Raw genomic sequence first — 20331 nt, forward strand, 5'->3', positions numbered from 1 at the left:
AACATAAAAGTCATTTCCTTCCTTCTGTACCTGTGGGAGAGAGGGTAAAGAGGATGGAGGCAGTCATTGGGGGAGAGACAGGCTTTATGCCCCTACTTTGCCTGTGTTGGAGGGGTTGCAGAAGGGAGGAAATGTAGAAGGAGGATGAAGCAGCTGCTTTTCAGTGGGGATTGTTGTAGTCCGATCTGGCCAGAGCTTCCCTGGGCTGCCTCCAAGGCAGAGCATGCAATGAGAGAGAAGGAAGATTGTTGAGTGCACAAGGTTCCTTCAGGCTTTACACTTAAAGCGTGGCTGGCACAGGGTTATTGGATAGCATTCTTGAAACTCGTATCTTTAGCATTTAGCCATCCAAGTCAAAACCTCCTGCAAATGTGGCTGCCCTGGTAAAATGTTGCTGGTACAGCCAGTTCTCTTCAGGGAGCTGGGCGATATTACCCCAGCTAAAGTGTCTTTACTGGCAAAAGCTGCTGCCCAGCTGGGCAATGCCACCAGAGCAAGTCTTTGTCTGCTGACTCCCTGTGGGTCCCTATTCAGCTCAGACAAGACATTAAATATGAAGTCCTGCTCACTGTGAGCTGTTCTTGCAGTCAGATGAGACAAAGGCAAAGGCCCCAGCTGATGAGGTCCTCCACGAAGAATGCTTGTTTGGTTGTGAGCAACTCAGAAGTGCAGATGGAAATGTGGGATGGAAACAACAACGGCCTCCCTGCTACCTGTTCTACTTGGAAAGGTAAAGGAGGCCAGACACAAGGCTGAAAGCTGCAAAAGGGGGTAAGGTCATGCTTGGAAATAAGCCAGGCAGGAAAACCTGAGGGAGTGAGGCACCGCAATAGCTTTGATGGGACCAAGAGGAACTTTGCCTTCAGTGTCAGTCCCTGAGTTTTCATGGACCCCAGAAACTTATTGGCTTTCAACAGTACTGTCAGCTGCCAAAATCCCACCAGCAGCAGACAGGAGTAGACCACACAGCTGATCACAAAAACCTGCTTCTGTCTGCTGGCAAGGCTCCATGAGTAAGAAGTGTTGCCCTAAACTTCCCCCCTCTCATTTTCCAAAAGGGGAAACTGAGGCACAGGCAGACGTGGGAGACTTGCGCTTGGTCTCATTGCATGTCAGTGCTGGAGCCCAGCTAGAAAGTCACGAGCGTGGCAGCAAATTTCTTGGTCCTCTTCCTGCCCTGGCTGGGAGGCATGTTCACTCCATGTTCATTGAGCTCCAGGCTGACAGGCAGCCTGAGAATATCTCCAGGCCTCCCAGCCCCCATTCCTCCCTTCCCCCCAGCTTGCAGCACATATTTTCCCAGAGTTTTCCGCTTGCTTCTCCAGTGGTGCTGGGGTCCTGCCAAACGCCAGCCACTCTCTGGGAAGCGGGGCCTCCCATTCCCAAACCAAACAAATGGGAGAAGGAAAACAGAAAAAAAAAAAGCCCAAGCACACGTAGACATGCACAAAACCCTTTTTCCCTCAAAAACCTTGGAGCCTTCTCCAGCTTCTTTTGGAAATTGCCGGAGGCACAGTGCTGACTTGGCATTTCTGGCCCCTGCGGAAGAGAGCTATTGCCCATCCTTCCTTCTGCCTCCCAAAGACACATATGTGCACCCCTTCAGAGTGTAAGTTCCCAAACCCAGTTTTGCTGCAGGGTAGGATCCCCAAAATCCTCTTCCCAACAGATTCTCCAGTGTAAGAAGTCTCCTCTCCATCGTACCCCCCCTACACACACACTCTTGCCCCACAAAATGCCCTTCATTCCCAGGTTCTGGTGCAGCCACGTAGCGCTCACCCCAACAGCCCAAGCACGTCAGCTTGGCGCTGGGCTGGGGGCAAAGATCACAGCCAGGGTTTGCTCCAGATCCTCAGCTTTGTTGGCAGGCAGCTCCCCACAGCCGGGCTGTGCTTCAGGCCAGGCACAGCCCTCCCGTGCAAATGCTCAGCCTGGGACCTGACCGAGGGACGTGACCGGGTGATGACATGCTCTGGAGTGCAAGGCTTGGGGCTCTTCCCAGGAAGATGGAATGACCAGAGAGAGAAAAAAACTGATGCCTCTCCCAGTTGGCAGATGAGCCTGTGAGCCTGCTAGAAATACCATGCCTGGGGTGAAAGGCCGCAGTGACATGCAGAAGAAACAATGCAGGAGAGAATGAAAGATGAAGTTTGAGGACCACGAGTGGGACAGGCACAGCTGGGGAGAGAGCATGGCCAGCCAAGTGAAGGGCTAATGCACGGGACAGGTGACTAATGGTGAGGGCAGAGTCCTGCACCATTCCACCTAAAGGAAAGTCTGTCTCTTGCACCGATGCACCCCACCGAGACGCTCAGGGTGGGGACACTGCCCTGCTGCCTGCCAACCCTTTGCACAGGGTGCAACCCGTGCTGTCTGCATTTTGCTGAGCAGGGCTAAGCTGTTCAGAAGTGAAAAGGCAGAGAAAAAAAAACACAAAAACAAAACCAAGAAACCACGTACAAGGAAAAGGAACTACCTAGGAAAGAGTTAAAAAGCCAGTTTGCAAGGGAGAGCGCCCAAAGCCAGGGAGGGAAAGGGAGGGAGAGGAGAGGGGAGGGAGCAGGTCCAAGCCCAGCTTGCACACCCAGCCAGCGCTCGGCAGCGCCTGTGCCAAGAACCAGCTTTCTTAAAGCCATGGGCCCGGGGGCCGGCCCTGCAGGCGGAGGGGAACCGGCGCGCAGGGGCTGGGGAGCGGCGAGGGGAGCCCGCAGCCGCCGGGGTGAGGTGCCGCGCTGCGCCGGGCTGCAGGCAGAGGGAAGGCGGGGGGGGGAGGGCAGAGGCTGGGAGAGGGGCTTTCTCAGCTTGTTTGCGTGTCTGCCTTTCGTAAGCATGCTTCTCTGCTGCCTGCCTGCTCCCAGCTTCCCGTCCTTTTCCCTCTGCGGCGGAGCAGCTCCCTCTGGTCCGTCTGCAAAGGCCCGCTGTTGCCTTCGGAGGAGCCAGCCACCCTTTGGGAAGGTGCTGGGGTTTGCCCGAAAACACAACTGAGTATTGGTGGGAGGGGGCTGAGGCACTGAGAGGAACGAGATTTGGTGGGGGGAAGGACGAGGGCTGAAGTTAAGTTCCCAGCCCACAGAAGAAGGGGCTTCTCTGCAGAGCTGTGGGTCCAACTCTGGCTAGGACAGGGGAGTCATTGGGTTAGGCTCCCATAAAGAGTTCATATCTAGTGACTGGAGGGCTGGAGAACTTTTTTGCAGCCCTCCCCACAGATTCAGCGGCCTACTGGAGTATGCTTTTGCTAAAGGGCTATGTGGCTTGCCATGTCTCCTTCCTCTATCCCAGCCTGGGGACTGAATCTTCTAGTGGTTCCAGTGGTTTGCCTAGTGAGGGTCAAGCCTTCTTCCAGGATTGGCACCTAGTCTGCGTTGGTCGGGGCAGAAGGGCGTGGGGCATCCTCTTGAGCCATGCGGTTGCTACTCAGATTGCAGCCTTGAACCTCCAGGGACTTCAAGCATGTAAACACCCTCCACAGGACAATGCCACTTCGTCCCACCCCTGGCTCCAGCTACAGAAAGACATTTTGTGGTGATCTCTGTTCCATCCCCCATGTCCTCCCTTTCTTATACCTCACTCTGGCGCTTCCTCATATCTTCCCAGGTCACCATGGACACAATTTACCTGCACACACCCTTGGCCTTCCTTCTTCTCCCTCTTGTCGTGCTTGGGGCACCCACTGATGAACCCAACCTCACAGAACCAGCCCCTGGTGCTTGCAAGCGCTGTTGTGACCCACTGGACTCTTCCACAGATGCCCCACCGCTCCCTCCCAGCCACCACCACTTGCCCTATCCAATGCCGGAGGTCCGTCCCTTTATCAACATCACCATTCTGAAGGGTAAGTGCGCCTCTTGGCTCAGGCACCAGCTGCACTTTGGTGGAGGTGACAGCTGGGTTGCTGGCATGCTGGTTAAGCTAACGGGCTCCCAGATGCCATCCTGAAGGGTATGTGCCCACACACACTGTGCCCAGGGTCTAGATGTTTTGTGCTGTTATCAAAAGGAGCGTGGGGAGAGAGAAGTTGATGCATACCCGTGCTGTGACCCGCATCTCGGGATGCTGCCTGCTACCAGCCCTTCCTCCCTGCTAGCACAGGAACGGCAGTGGTCGAGCTGGGAGGACACCTTCCTTGCGTCAGAATTCCAGAGTCCTGTAGCACCTAAGGAAAGGAGCAGTCTTTATCCAGCTGAAAAATAAGCAGGCTTGGAGGGTAGGCATTGGCACCCGGGAAACCTTCTCTGGCTCCATGAGTCACAGGCATTTCAGAGCGAGAGGAGGGCAAGGGGAGGCAGCAGCTATTTGCAAGCACCTCCAGGCTAACTGGCAGTGACCCCCAGCTCATTCCACCCTGCTGTGGCTGGCTTGGCTAACGGGAAAAAGCTCCCTATTTTAGATCAGCTCCTCCCTTCAGGGCTCCCCTTTTAGCCTTTGCTGTGGGCAAAAGCCTGTTCCCAGTTGGATCCTGCTCTGCTCACTTATTGTTGCTCTGTGGTTCCTCTGGACTAGCTGGGCAGATGTTCCCCCTTCCCTGCCCAGCCTGGAAATAGCTGCAGTCCATCACAGCTCAGAAGCGTGTCTGGGGCAGATAGAGGCAGGGAGTTGCAGACAGTGCAGACCTGTGCACCAGCAATTTGGCAAAACCACATAGGGGAGGGACAGGAGGAAAGGAACAAGGCACAAATTTGAGATGCTGTCACTTGTGCAAGAGGCTGCTCTGACCCCCCATCTCTCTACATACAAAGAACATTCTGGTTCTCTGTATGTATGCAGTGATGCCTGCCCAAGTGTGTGACAGGCAATGCATAAACCTCAGGGAAGAACTGCAGTATTAATTTGACAGGATGCTCTAATGATGTCAGTATTGTCAAAGTACCAGCCTTGTAACTTGTGTTGCACCATCTGCCAAGTCCAGGTTGGATCTTTTCCCTCTGACCCACCTCATTGTCCCTCTCTAGTCATATTCTCCCACAGGTATTAGCACTTCTTCCCCTTCTCCAGCCTACAGCAAGAACAGAGTTCACACTATGTGGATAATTCAGTCATGGGAGAGGTGTGCAGGAGGCCAGGGGCTGTGGTGGAGGTAAAAGAGTGTGGAGGAGAAAGAAAAGGCCAAGAGCCCCAGGGATACTTTGCAGGGCTGGGCTCCATCTCAGGCTGAAATCTCCTAGGGACAGGTCCTAGTGCCTCCAAGGTTATATCAGGTGGTTAACAGGGGATTCGTAAGAGAAGAAACCCCAGTCGCACGCAGAGCTCTGCTAGCTCCTTTCCCATGAAGTGCAATGATATTGTGACCCTCTGTAGTGTTCATTCTTCTGGTGTTGCCTCATGCTTGAGCAATCCTCTGTCTCCTCACTGGGCTTTCTGACTGCCACTTCCACCACTCTCTCTGGTATCACACAGGAGTTGTGTCCTCTGCTTCCTCTTGTAGGAGAGAAAGGAGACCGGGGAGAGCCTGGGATGCCAGGGAAATGGGGCAAAGAAGGACCACGAGGTGAGCGGGGTGCCCAGGGCCAGAAAGGCAGTAAAGGACAAATGGGCATGGCAGGAGACCCCTGCAAGCATCAGTACGCTGCATTCTCTGTTGGTCGCAAGAAAGCCCTGCACAGCAGTGAGGGCTTCCAGGTCTTGATCTTCGACACTGTCTTCGTCAACCTCTACAGCCACTTTGACATGTTCAATGGCAATTCTACTGCTATGTAGGTGGACTTTACTATTTCAGCCTCAACGTCCACACCTGGAACTTCAAGGAGACCTACATGCACATCATGCACAACGAAGAGGAGGCAGTCATTCTGTATGCCCAGCCCAGTGACCGCAGCATCATGCAGAGCCAGAGCCTTATGCTGGAGCTTCAGGAAAACGATGAGATCTGGGTGAGGCTCTACAAGCGGGAGCGGGAGAATGCCATTTACAGTGATGATGTTGATGTGTACATCACCTTCAACGGGTACCTGGTCAAGCCCAGCCTTGACTAACTGCCTCTCTTCCTCCTTGGGGCCTCTTTGGCCTTTTCCTTCTTCATCTCCCTCTCTCATTACTGCCCGCAACCACTGCAAATCACTTGGTAATGGGCCTGTCAAGTTTCAGGCACTGAGTGTGAAACTTGTCTCACTGGCTCCCACCTCATGCTGTCTTGTAGCCAAACCTGTATCTGTCCACTTACAGTGTGACACTACCATCTCTCGCCCCCTCACCTCATGACTCCAACTTAGATTATTGGCTTCTAAATCTGCCAGGTGAATTGTGTCAGGTATTTAGGGTCCTGGAGCAGGAGGAAAGGTAAAATGCTGCCTCTAGGGATGTATCCTTCCTTGGGGCTTCATACACAAAGGACTCCTGTAGAAAAGGCTATAAGGTCTCCACTGCCCAAGTGCATCCTGGCTTCTCTCTATCCAGCTAGACGTGCCAGTTTTAGAGCCCCTGACATTACAGGCCTTAATGTCACCTCTCACACGTGTGGTCTGGAGAGTGGACTGGGGTCTGATGGCCTCCTGTAGCATAAGGAAGATGAAGGAACAGTGAGAGATTATACTGTCTTTCCAGAAAGGGGACTCTTGGCCTTCTGAAGTATGTCATTGGCTTTCCTTAGACACCCTTCTCAGTCACAGAGTCCAGGTCAGCTGTAAAATCTAGGCCTGGTGGGATTGTCCAACTCTGTGCCAGCTTTAGCTCTCCAAAGAGATGAAGGGCCAGACACTCAGCCAGACCCTTCAGAGGCATCTGCCGTTGAATCAGTAGTGCCCACCACTCTATTTCCACTAGGGATCATAAGTGCAGAACAAGAGAGACAACCCTACCAAACCTCCTTCCCAAACCTCCCCTGGGGTGCTGCTCAGTCTCAGTTCCCCGGCTGTGGGAAACTGGTCCAGACAGTGAACCCGAATCTGCTCTCTTCTTTGGCAGAGGTGCACCCATGCCCTTCCATTGGTACCAGCAGTCGTGTGCTAATAGGTGCTGATACGAGAGGAGAGTTGAGCCCTGGCTCCTGTGTGCCTTACGTTGTCCTCCGGAAGGTGTTTCTTCCACATTGATATTGAGGGACTGCTGTCTCAGGATCTGAGCTGGAGGCTGTAAGGGCAATTGCAGTTCAGTCAGTTCCAAACCTGGGCAAGCTGGCACCTCTTTGCCTCTGTGATGGAAAAGAGAGAGAGGTGAGACTACAGCACCTGCCCCAGGGTTAAAAGCTTCCTTGCCACGTGCTCTGTGCCCTTTTCTGGCAATCTCATCAGAGCAACTGAGAAAAGCATGTGCCTAAAGCAAACCCTCGCTCTTCTTGTCAGGTTGGAGATGTCGTAGGGGGAAAGGAATGCCAGCGGTAGAGTTCTCTAGTACCATTTGTACTGGTCTCAGGCGCTGCTCTCACTCACATCTGTCTGGGATTGCTACGGTCCTAGGGGGGAGCAGATGAGGCTGACTCAGCACTTTGGAAAGCCTACTTCCACATGTCGTGATGCTCCTGTAAACAGCAGTGTCAAGAGTTGTCTCTTTTTGAGTCTCAGGACAGGACAAGCAGGAGAAACTGTATTTCTCCTCTGCCCATCACGAATAGTGAAGTCTTCTGACTTACCTAGCTTCTGCGGTCTCGTGATTAGCCATGGTCTCTGCCTATAGCACTTGGGACTACCAGAGCTCTCCCATAGGAGATATGCATCATTGTACAGGACTAGATCCGGTACATTCAGCCTGGGGTGGCAAAGGCACAGGGACCCAGGCTAAATATTAAAACGAACTTGAGAGAATTGCAGGACATATTCTCTCTTGCCCTGTTTACTTACTCTCCGTGCTTTACTAAGGACGCTGTACAGACTGGAATGAGTTTCAGGCACTTTGTGCCCTGGATCCTCCCCACCACTGACACTGAGGCAATGGGGATAAAACCAGAGTTTCACAGAGGCAAAGCTGGGTTTTTCCCAGGGAAACATGTGATGATGGGATCATAGGAACTAAGGGAGCTGTGAGTTTCTTCCCCTCACTTAGCAGGTCAAGCATGTGGAATTGCTCAGAGGCAGGATTTCAGGCAGTAGAGAGGAGGAAGCATGCTGGAGGTCATCCTCAGGACTGAATCCCTTTCCCTTTTCCTCAACAGGCTGCAAACCCAGATGTTGTCTATTTGCAGTGTGTAGTGCCCCTGTGTCTCCCTGACGAGAAGCAAGCCTCTCTAACACTGAGTATCCCCAGAAAAAAGTTTCCTTCTTCCTCCTTTTCTATTTGGTGTTTGAATGCCGGTGCTAGGTCTCGTGTGCGACGCATGAGCTGCCGGATGATGCCTGATGCACATGAGAGAGGAGGGCAGGGGGCCTAAAGAGTGTGTTTAACAGGCTTCTTGGTGCTAAACAAGATGGCAATCCCTTGGTGCTAAACCAAATTTCAGGAGCATTGGGTGCTTTCTGGAAGGTGTAGTAGGCTGAGTTGTAATGTACTGTGGAATTAATGGTGCTTTATGTTACAAAACCAAACAAACTCTGAGAACTTTTGTATATATATTTTTTTTCAGTGGTATTAAACTTTTTTCGCTGGTTGTTTTGCACTTAGATCTGCTTTTCCCTCCCAACCTGTTCCTTCTAGCTCTGGTTATCGCCGAATAGTGTGATGGAAAGACACTGACCTGAAAGAGACAGATACAAAGTCTAACTCAGCTTTGAAACTTCCTTGGGCAATCCTTGGCAGTCTTCTGTCTGTTTCCTTTGTGGAGAACCATTACCTTAAGGATATTTACTGCTTGAACATTTCTAATTATGACAACCCTCTCCTCTTTTCCGGGAAAGCTTTACGCAAATTCAAGGAAGGATTCTTTGGAAATTACAAAAAAAAAACCCCACAGGATAATACAATGGATTGTACGATTAGGCTTCAAGTACTTTATTAATTATATTGAGGAGGGCTGGGCCAATGCTGGAGTTCTCTTAAGGGGGATCAGAACCTTCATCATGTGAATTTTTTAGCACATCCTTCTGTCAGGTACTTAGTAAGCACATGTGTTCTCTGTTTTCCCTGTGGTGTTTCTCTTTTCTCTGCAAGAGGTAAAAGTCAGAAAGCACAGACATAAGAGGGGCATTAAACTGTTGATTAGACACTTGTGCTTGCTAACAGTGGGCTGGGTGGCAGTTCCAGGGTTAAGCTGGACATGCATTTTTGGAAGACCTGTGTGTGGTGGGAAAGGCTCGAGGTTCAGGTCAGAGGTGAAAAGTCAAGTGGCGATTGCCCATAAGGTTGGGGAAAACGGGGAGACATGATGGGGGAGCAGAGACTTGGAGGCTTGAGTGGAAGATCTAGGAGCAGTACAGTCCTGAGGACAAGGAGATGCCTGTGAGGTCTCAGTGCAGGTCCAAGAGGTAAGTGGGGGGGTTTTTAGCATCTTTGGGATTTGGACTGAGGGGACTCCTGCTGAAGTGGAGGAATGGACAAAAAAACAGGAGGAGATGCCCATATAGACCTTCTGTTTTGATTTTATTTCATCTTCACATAGCTTCTCCTGTGGTTTGACATATACCAGACGCTTTGTTTGGCAAGGGGTGGAAAACATAATCATATGCATCCTACAGGCCTCTTTGGTCCTATGTCAGGCCCAGAGCTGAGGCTGTGTATATCCTAGTAAATGCGACACTCTGTCAGATCAGGAGCCCATACTTCTTTCTTTGGGTTGTTTTATTTACTTCTGAGGAAGCAGATAGAAACGTGTCCTCAGGAAGTGCAGGGCTTGCACTTGTGCATGTTCCTGGCCCCTTGAGGTGAGATGCTGGTAGATTGGAGGTGCCTTTGTCACACTTACCAAAGGTGAGGATGGAGGGAGGGAGAGAGGAGCGGAAACGTGTAGCCAGACCTTCTAGAAAAGTTTTCTATGATTCAGTCGTTCAGCCTGCTGCTGGGAGGGGAAAGTGCCACCTGAAGAGTCTCTTCAGCCAGATCCCTTGAGGCTAAGATGCATGTGTGACAAATGAAGTCTGTAACTGGTGCCACCCATCACACCATGGATGCCCAACTGGGGAGTGGCCATAGGTGAGGCTTAGCTTAGGCAAGGTGGACCCTGCAATGCTGTTGAAGGAACAAGGGCTGGACTGTGTCAGACCAGCCCTGCTGCACTGCCAGTGGGTGCAGCCGTGCCCTGATGACCACGAGACTTCCAGTCTCCTCTTTCATCCCAGGGCTGGGTCCTTTTCCATGCAATGGGGCTGCCCTGCGGTATGTGAGCCTGGGGTTGGTGACAGTCAGCATCTCTCTCTTAGGCAAAGCAAGAACCATGCCCTGGAGTGAGCAGCTACAGCACTACCCCTGGGGCCGTGCCTCTCTTTTCCCCTGAAAGATAAGTCCAAGCTCTGTTGCAAAGGGCTCTGCGGCCACATCTCAAGCTTGTTCAAGGTATGTGCCAAGGGGTTGGCCCTTTAAACAGACTTCCTGCAGGTTTGTGGTCTTCCAGGTATGAAAGCAGGGGGAGTGGGAGAGGATGTAAAGGGCAGGATATGGTGCTGTCCCTGGGGAAGGAAGCGCATGTTGGGGCCAGCTCAGCAGAAGCTGGAGGCCCTGGAATAGCTCCTTGCCCCATGATAGCTGTAGGAAGGGGGAAGAGAGAAGCAGAGCAAGAAAAGGAGTATAAAAAGAGACTTTTGACCCTGCTGTGGGCACTCCCATGGAGACAGGTACATGTGCCTGCACCCAAAGCACCAGGGAGGGCAGGAGCTGCAGCAGGGCAGACCTGCTCTGCATCTCCCTGACCCTTTGTCAAGGCTGGGCCCAGCAGATGCTAGCGGAGCCCGTGCCTCCCTCCATCCTGTGCATCACAGGTGGATGTCATCAAGGGGTTGAACCTTTCCCAGATCCTCTATTTCCACCTTCCCTTTCCTGTTGCGGCTGGGAGCTGCGGTTGGGCCCAAAGGGCTGGATGCAGACCCTGCCCGTGGATGCATAGCTGATGGGGCACAGCGCATTGCTGAAGACCAGCATGCCACCGCCTCGTGTGACATGGCCCTCCTCTGACCACAGTGGGAACACGGGCATTTGCCGAGCCATGCCAGGCTTCAGAGGCCAGCGTGGTGCCGCGCTCCGCTGTGACACCCACACATGTATGCACACACACGTACCAGCCCCGTACGGACATCTCTCACCTTCCTGCCAACGGAAACTGTTGCCCTTTGCAAGCCTGGCTCTCTCTGAAGATGCTATCAGGAGGTAGGTAGAGGGGGGCTGAGGCTCCAGGCCTCCTCGATACGAGCACAGCTCCCTCATCTCATGACGTGTCTCCCCACTTCTCCCACAAGCCCTCTGTGATCTCTCTCCTGCAGTTATACCAGTGACTGCCAGGGCAGAAGTTCTAAATCAAAGGCTTCTGACAGTTTCTCAACCCACAGACCAGCCCCATCTCTTGAGATTGTGTCACTTAACTCACAAATGACCAGGGAATTATTGCAAAATCTCACAACTTTCCGAATCTCTGCAACAACTAAAATGAGAGGGAGCAGGATGGAGAGCTCTTGAGTTGGAGAAGCTAAGGACTATGGGGCTCCTCATCCACCTGGGAAGGCTAGGAATCCAAACGTGGGTGAGTGGGAGGTGGGGGGGCTGGATTGTTTATTGATTCACTTCAACCTGCTTGCATCTATGCCGTTGAGAAGTGAGGCTGACCTGCATCAGCCTCAAAGCTGCTGAGGGGCCTTGACTGCCAGGGAGCCCAGGCAACCCAAACTGCATTGCACCTCTGAGGTGGGAGATGTGTTCAAGCCTCACTGGTTGCTACTGAGGACAGCTGCAACACTTCAAGGTAGCCAGGGGAAGGAAATGTCCAGGGAGAGGAAGGAGGACAACAGGTCTCCTGTCTAACTGACACCCATCCTGTAGACATGATTTGCACTCTTCTGGTCCCCTGCTCTAAAGTCCTTACCACTCTCCAAGTGTTTGACATAACTACGTCCTAGTGCAAGACTTGGGCAAACATCTTCCATGGGGTGCCTGAGGCTCATTGCATTCTCCTGCTTGCCCCACGTGTGCTTTTCTGGACTCATGGCATTTTTCTATTTGCCCCTACACACAGTGGGTTTTTTTCCCCCGTGTCCTCAATTCTTCCCCTAAAGTAGCGGAACGCAGCAGAGCTCTACAAAGACTTTCCAGGAAACCAAGCCTTGTCCCTGCAGCCACAGGCAGCAATTCAGCAGATCTTCTGGGCAAGAACCCACAGAATTACCATTACCACAGTCCAAAACACTTCCAAAGCCCTTGCTTCGCCTGACTGCCGCTTATCTGCATGTGATATGCTGGTGGCATTGTTTGACTCTTTAGAAGACTTAGGCAGGTTTTTGCAGTTGTGCCACATTTCAAGTTCGGTCCCACAAGACTTTGAAATGTTTTTTTGAAGTTCCATTTGTTCATGATATGCTGGAGTCTGAAGCACTCCCCTGACCCTAGGACAGGCTTGCTTCTCCTCCCTCGTCCCCAGCCCTGCCAGCTGTGGAGGCAGAACAGCTATGTCTTCATTGCAATGGTCAGACCAGGCAGGGACAGTGGTGTGTGGGCTCAGCCCGTGACTCTCGTCCTGCCAGGTGGCAACCTCAGCTCTGCCAAATGGAAAGAGGATCAATGCATTGCCTTCTCTTTGCTGCAGGGCTTTTTTTTTTTCTGCTCGCCCCCCTCTTTACGTTCCTCTGCCAGCCCTCCCCACCGCTCTGCAGAGAGCTCTCTGAGTGCAAAGTGCGGGGGAAGCGGTGGGAGGGTCAGGTGAGGACTGAGAAGGGCGAGAGGAAAAGGTCAGTGACGCAAGCCCAAAGCGATGGCTCTCAGCTGAGTTGCTCTGCTGTTTGTCCGTGGTGTGCTATTTCTACTCGGCAGCTATTCACACATCTGGGGACCACAACCTCCTTCCATCGCCCACACTCTTCCTCCCCCTCTCATGAGGGCTGAGGCAGGGGAGGGAGGAAGGAGGGAGAGATACTGCACCAGGCTGCCAGCATCATTTCCAAGACCAAAGGGGAAGAAAAAAACCCAGGCAGTCCTTTTCAACAGCACACTTCCCCCTGGACACTGAGCGTCTCTGAAGAAGGAACCTGCTGCCTGCAAAGAGGGTAAGGAGAGTAGGAATAAAGGGAGGATCCTTTCTTTTGGGGTGCAGGCAAGGTCAGCACTGGGGAAATGTACTGACACCCTTGTCCTTGAATCATAAAAGCAACAGCACAAGTTTCCCCTTAGAATTAACGTCTCACCTGGGTAGACCGTGGCGAAGGAAAGGGACCCTGGTGCCTGCAAACACTGCCCTTGGCCTGTGTCCAGGGTAAGCATTTGAATGGAGCCAAGAGCTTGATCCCCTCCATGTTTGCCCACTGGGCTGCAGCTGTGTGTACGTGCGAGTCTGTGTGTTTGTGTGCACGAATGTGTGCACAGGTGCAGGCAGAGGGCATGCCCCCCCCGACCTTCTCCACAGCCTGCTCCCAACTGCGGGGCACTGCGCCCCTGCCTAAAATAGCCCTCCAAGCTCCGTGCTGGCTCCCAGGGCTGCAATTGCTCTTTTGAGCTGCAGGGAGAGGTGAAGATGAAATTATGAACTGCTTCAATGCTCTGTGCCCTTTACTGTTTCTTTTGCAGGAAAGCAATTGGAGCAACAGGGAATGGTGGCATTCAAAAGGGCATTACCCTCCTGTCCATGAATACCACTCTCAGGAACAGAAAAGGAGGAAAGTGACAGCCTGGTCTTGTTTCTCTCAAGGAATCAAGTCCCATTTTCCCTGAAACTTCTGCATCTCATTTCCCAAATACAGGCACAGTCGGTGGGGCAGATGTGGTGAGATGCGGCTTGGGCTTCGTGTTACTGCAACGAACCTGAAATGCATCACGTGTGAAGGGCTCTGTGTCGCATCTCTTGAGGAGAACCTTCAGGTTCCTCAGAGACCATAGCAGGGAAAACAGTAATTTCCAAACTGCTTGTTTATCCTCCAAGTGGTGGTCTGGCAGTTTTCACCAGGATCTGGCTAGTAGTCTCCAGTAACAAGCAGCGCTTCCAACTCCAGCCCCCATCGCCAGAAAACAGGCTTTTGAATTTTGTGCAGCCATACCCAAAAGCCTCATGAAGCTACAGAGTCACCCTGCTACAGGCAGTTCATATCAGAGGAAGGCTCCCTAGGAGGAGAAGTGCTCAGAGGAGCAAGCCCACAGCTGAAATCCTGGCAGAGATGGGCTCTCAAGAGGGATGGGGAGTCCTTGGGCTGACCTGTTTCACAAGGTGGTACATCATTTGGGGGAGTGAATTGCCCCCAAGTCCTTGGGTCAGGTTGTGGACCTGGACTTCACCCTTCCCTTCCATTCCTTCCATCCAGGCATACTGGTTGTGGCCATCACCTTTCTCATCATATCTTCTGCCTCCCAAGTTGGGGAAGAAAGAGTAAAGTGCTCATGAGCAGTAACGTCAAAGAGGCAAATGAAGGGGGCTGAACTTGGGAAACCACAGAACAAGGGAAAAAATGGCTCTCCTGACTGATCCCAGGGGAGAGACAGGAGCGCAATTCCTGAGCACCAAGCTGCCAGGAGACAGGCAGCTGCATCCAAACAAGTAATTTCTGTTCAGGCATTTTAATGACATGAAAGATAATTGCCATGGTCACAAATCAGTAACCCGCAGAAGGGCTTAAGGGCGAGCAGAGGGTTGGCTTTTGGATAAGCATGACATCATCAAGCATATTTTTAAAACAAAATCAACAAACTAATTAACTCCCTTTCTAGAAACTGCTCAAGCACAGAGATGAAGAAAATGGAGGAGGAGCAAGGAGAGCTCTGAGCAGAAAGGGGGTGTTTGCTGTAATGATTTTTTCCTCTAGAGAAGGAAGGGAAATCTGATTAAGTTAGGGGCAAGCCTCGCTAATCAAAGCACCTGAGGGTTTATTCCCAAGAATCTCCTTGCGGTATCATGTCTTGCCTTCAAGCAATTTTGAATATACAGTAAATCTCTGAATTCTTCTAAATTTATTAGGTCGGGAAGCCACCATTGCTTCATATTAGGCTGTCAAGTGTTTGCACACAAGTCCCTCTAACTTTAAATAGAGAAAGATGTAACACATTGGCAGGCTCAGAACAGAGCAGGGCTTTATCTTTCCAAGACCGCCCAGGTAACAAAGTAATAATTTCCCTCAAAGATGAGAGCAGTCGCTGGTGCTGAATAGCAAATTGGCCAGTGTTCAGCTTGTTATCTTGCTCGGGCACAGATTTGGTGGAAGGCTGGTCTCTGAATCCAATGCTGCCCTCCTGTAGATCATACAAGTTGCACACGCACTCCCTCTTCAACACAGGTCTGTGAGCAAGTTCAGTAGGCACTCTGGCCGTGCATCTTCAGCATCCCACAACAGGAGAACCCTCACGGACTTGCATAGGCATGTTTTAATACTAAAACTCAATAACATCCCTACAGACCTGGGCAGTCGACACTTGCGTGCAATGCAGGATCTGGTGCCTGCTCTGCGAAACTCAGTTCTTGAAGAAGATGGGAAGATGTCCCTTACATCCCTTTCTCTGCTGTGGAAATTGAGAAGCAAAGAGGATGTGAAAGCTGTACAAACACGTCAATAGTCCCGCGGGTACGTGACCTTCCTTCCAGTTCACACCGATGAGTTTTCCATCGCAGATGTGCCATGCTAAGACCATCTGCATACACAGACACCACAATTCAGCTGACAGAGATCACTTGCCACACTGCTTTGGCTCAAATGCCTGCTGTGCCTCATACTATGTCCACAGGCTCAGACAAGGGACATAGTACTCATAGGTACTGGCCTTCCTTCATGTTGCTGAGCCCAAGGCTACTGAGGAACACAGAGGGCCAGAACCAGGGTGAGAGACCAGATCTTCAATGAGTGTCTCTAGGGAGGGACTCTAGGTCGAGCAGCCCTTGTGTCACCACAAGCCCCACTGGGGACCAAGGCATCCCCACCTAGGAGCTCTCTTAAGCCTTGAGTCTGCTGCGTGGGCTCCAGCCTTTCAGACCAAAGACCTGACACTGTCTGGTTCTACTCAAACAGAACGAGGAGCTGGGGCTCAGGTCCTGAGTGGGAGCATCTCGTGACTGTCGTCCCATGCTCATGCTCATGAGTTCATAGCTATGTGTTCACAGGCAGGCTAAGAGTGAAACTGCTCGAAAGCAGCATGCTTCCCCTCCCACCCTTGTTTCCCCCCTTCTCTGGGCCTGTGACCATCGCTGGCAGGGAGTGAAAGTGAACACCTCCTCCATCCCCTCCCACCTGTGGCCCCAGACTTGCTGCGGGTGAGACTGCCTGCAAATGCCTCAACTTACTACTACTTTTGTCCATGTTCTACCGTAGCCTGTAGGGCTAGGGAATCCCTACTTTTGAACATTTTGTGTATTTCTGTGTATGTTTGGTGTCTTCTGCTTTTATCAGGCTGATCAGGGCACTCTCTGTGAGACAGAAGGTGGAAGGGAAGAAACGTAGGAATATCATCTGCTGTGTAGGTGGGATTAATGCTTGCTGCCTGGCATGGTTACCCCATTGCGGTACCTGATCCCAGAACTTAAATTCCGTTGCTTAAATGCCTTTCCACTTAAACACAGTGATGGAGATTAACCTGAGGGCAGCATTTAGCCTACAGCAGCAGTATCCCTAGGGACGATGGAGAAGGAGTTAAAAAAACAGCTTGACTCTTTAATGTCAGCCCAAGGTTGCCATTTCGATACAAAGCAAAGCCTCTTTTAGGCTGGTAATGTGAACAAATTCAATAAAGAGTGCACCGATACACTGAACAGTGGTTCCCCGCGGGGCCATTTTAAAAGACTTTTTTCGGAGTAGAACCACAATTTAAGGGGAAAATAATGGCAGGCGTAGAACAATGTCGTAGTTTTGAGAAGCTCACATATACGAATGGCAGGAAATTCAATGTAAAGGTTATAGTTAAAACAACATTATTTGGAAAGTACCAAAATTAACCTACAGAGCGTCTAGAGATCTTTGCAGTGTATCCTGTCAGGAAGCGAACTTTGGTGGCCGTCAGGGCATCTCTGTCCTCATCCCCTCACCTCCTGCTGGCTCTGCACCCTTCCCACTGCTCCACTCCAGAGCACCATGGGGACAGGATGCCGAGATGGATCTGTTGAGCCCTCCACTGAGCTCGACCCTGGTGAGCTGGGTGGTTTGTAAACCACAGGCAAGGCATCCCAGTTAGCCTTTGACTCTGGCCCCAGCTGAGAGCCAGCAAGGGAAGGGATGTGCCTGGCCTAAGAGCAGCTCATGAGCTGACGAATTGCCGGATAATCAACACCACGCAATCTTTGCCCTCCACACTTCACTCTCTCTGTCCTCTGTTCACCTCTGCCATTCTGCGAGACTCTCAGTGGACATGCAACTGAAAATGAACGTTTCAGCAGCACTGCCTCTTCTCTAATGAAAACAGAGGAGGGGGGAGGGGGGGGAATGGCCTGCGCGTAAGCACCTGCCCCAGCCTTGAAGATTTTCAAAACTTACCATTGCTTCCAAAACACCTGTCTGGCCCAAACAAGACCTTTAAACAAACCTTCAACACCACACTTTTACCTGCTGTTTTAACACTGAACAACAATGCTAACTAAACAACGCTCATCCCTCTCAGGCACCATTATGGGGACAGGAAGGTAATCACAAAACACCTCCCATGTGTCGCTGACAATGTGGTTTTGTTTGGCTTCTCGCATTACAAATGGCACCATTCCTAACTGTCAAGGTAAAGGAGACAAAAGTGCCACATTCTTAGTAGCAGGACGTCCTGGGCAATCAAGTCTGAAAACTGTGCTGACAGCAAGTGTATTATCTGTATCAGATGAATCTGGACACAATCATGGTGTCATGTCTGTTAGGAAACCTTTGTTGTTTGGTACATTTCAAACTGTATTTCCAAGGGAAATCAAGCATTTTGAAGCAGCCTGTGCTCCATGCATAGGTGTTTGCTGTCTGTTAGCCAAATGGACCAAAGTCATACCATTTCCCCTCCCTTCACGATTTTGGAAAAGTCAATCAATTCCAGTCACACTTGACAAAGAGATATATCCCTTACTATTGTCAAGCAAAGGTGGCTGGATAGAGGAGAGCTGCTCTCTGTTAGGACCCTCATTAGGAAAGTCTTCATAGTGACATCAGTCCTCACTAGATATAAAAAAATCTGTATCAGAATCTATCGTAGCGACCCAGATCTAGAAAAAAACATTCTCCAGTGAATTGGCGGACCAGATAAATCCTTGTTTTTAACTGTAGCAGCCGCTCATCTTCTCTAGGCACTAACTACATGTTAAGTTTTCCTCTTCACTATCTCAGATACCTCAGTGTACAACCAACCTTTCTGATTCTTAACACATTTAAAAAAAAAGGAAAAAGAAAAAACAAAAGGAGTCAGTGGAATTTTTCTTCGATAAGCTGAACAATAAATGGAGTCCTTTCTACTCTTACTTTCCCAAAGTGATCTCTGGTTTGAAAGAAGGCACAGATATCTCAGTCCGAAGGACAAATGAGAAAAATAATGGTTAACATGAATACTGCATTGCAGCTGCATAGCTGATGATACCAAGAAGTTACTCACAGAGCACCTTATTGCTTCAGCTGAGAACTTCTATGCCAGAGTAAAATGCACTAATGTTAAGAGTCCCTGGGAAAGGCAGGCTGTGCCTCGATGACACATGCCATTACAGCTCCACCCTGGTGGGAGCCTCTAAGGTGCAAATACCACAGTCAGTGACTACCAGACCAGGAGATCACATAGCCCATCCTCTCCCCTGCTCCTCTTCAACAAAGGCTGGCTGGTCAGATTCTCCAGTTGCCCTCACAAAGGGTGGCTGTAACAAGAGTGAGGAAAGAGGTGTTGCACTCCAGACCACTTGCTAAGTGTACTTGATACTGGAATGGCATTTGAACTGCAGTGTTCCAAGAGCAGCCCTGCAGAGAAGGACTTGGGGTTTACTGGTGGACGAAAAGCTGGACGTGAGCTGACAATGTGGACTCACATCCCAGAAAGCCAACCGTATCCTGGGCTGCATCAAACAAAGCATGGCCAGTGGGTCGAGGGAGGTGATTCTGCCCCTCAACTCTGCTCTGGTGAGACCTCATCTGAAGTACTGCATCCAGCTCTGGAGCCGTCAGCACAGGAAAGACATGGACCTATTCAAGTGGGTCCAGAGGAGGGCCACAAAAATGATCAGATGAATGGAACACCTCTCCTATGAGGAAAGGCTGAGACAGTTGAGGTGATTCAGCCTGGAGCAGGCTCCAGGGAGACCTTATTGTGGTCTTTTGATGCTTCAAGGGGCTTATAAGAAAGATGGGGACAGATCTTGTAGTAGGGCCTGTTGTGATAGGACAAGGTGATATCTTCTGAGATCCAGTCTCTGGGCTCAGCCGCCTGTGACTAAAAACTCATCCTCCTCCTACACCCTTTTTCCACAATCTGAAAGCAAGATCCCTTTGTTGTTAAAGGAGGCCCCATCCTCCAGACCTATATAGTCCTCAAAAAGGAACTGCCTGGAGACTTGAGATTAGCCCCTGGCAACCTTCGGTCAGCAAAACCTGCTTGCCGGACCTGAGCTGCTTTAGGAGAGAAAGCTGAGGAGCGTAGAGTGTGGTGACCACTGCGTGTATAAAGGGAGATTCTCATCATCTGGCCCCACACCAGCAGCCATCTTCGTGCAGACCAGACCAGACAGGAAACACGATGGTGCTGCACTTCAGAGAATTGATCTGTGTATGGAAAAAGAGAGGTGTGCGGGGACATGTACGGGTCTGCACGCCTGTCTGTGAGCTGGGCAACCATTGGGCTGCGGCTTTGCGTTGTGCATCTCTCTTGACTTGGGAGGTGAGGGCAACGTGTGCTGGGGAGACATTTGCCTGTGGCAAAGGATCTTCTAAACTGAAACATGCCCAGCAGGGCGTGTGAGGGGTTACCCATCTGCAAAGGTGAAGGCGCATGAAGCTTTGGAAGAAGGTGGACATATTTTTTGCATCCCTTTCTGGCCTGTTGAACGGACAAGCCATGCCAAACAGGCACTGCAGCTACCGCAGGGTGGTGTCGCCTGTCTGGAGCAGCTGTGAGGCTCATGTTGGAGGGGGTGGTTCTTCCTTCTGTGGACGGAGTGGGGTGCTTGGCTGGGTAGGGAGGCCGTGGGATGGGTGTTCCTGTGGTGTCGCACCATCTGCAAGCGTGAGGGTTGTGCCTCAAGCTTGTTCACACTCAGCACTGCCCTCGTTCCACTCCTGCTCTGACCAGGATGGATCCTCTGAAACTGGGGCACTGGTGGGGAGGCCGGTTTCATTCTGGTGTTGCTTAGGTCAACAACTCAAGTCATTTTTCACAAAGTGGTCCGTGGTATTTCTACTGCAGACTGACTTCTGTCGCCGGTTTCAA

The 20331-nt window shown here is 51.2% G+C and overlaps 1 protein-coding gene across 1 annotated transcript; it reads left to right on the top strand.

Annotated features, from left to right (window-relative positions):
* Nucleotides 1-3600: 3600 nt before the first annotated feature.
* On the top strand, nt 3601-5969 carry C1QTNF6 (C1q and TNF related 6). Its single transcript, XM_009983461.2, is given in 3 exon segments — nt 3601-3832; nt 5423-5674; nt 5677-5969. Coding segments are annotated over 3 exon segments (777 nt in total).
* The last annotated feature ends 14362 nt before the right edge of the window (nt 5970-20331 follow it).

The sequence above is a fragment of the Tauraco erythrolophus genome, chromosome 4 (genome assembly GCF_009769465.1).
Source record: "Tauraco erythrolophus isolate bTauEry1 chromosome 4, bTauEry1.pri, whole genome shotgun sequence".
NCBI classification, from domain to species: domain Eukaryota; kingdom Metazoa; phylum Chordata; class Aves; order Musophagiformes; family Musophagidae; genus Tauraco; species Tauraco erythrolophus.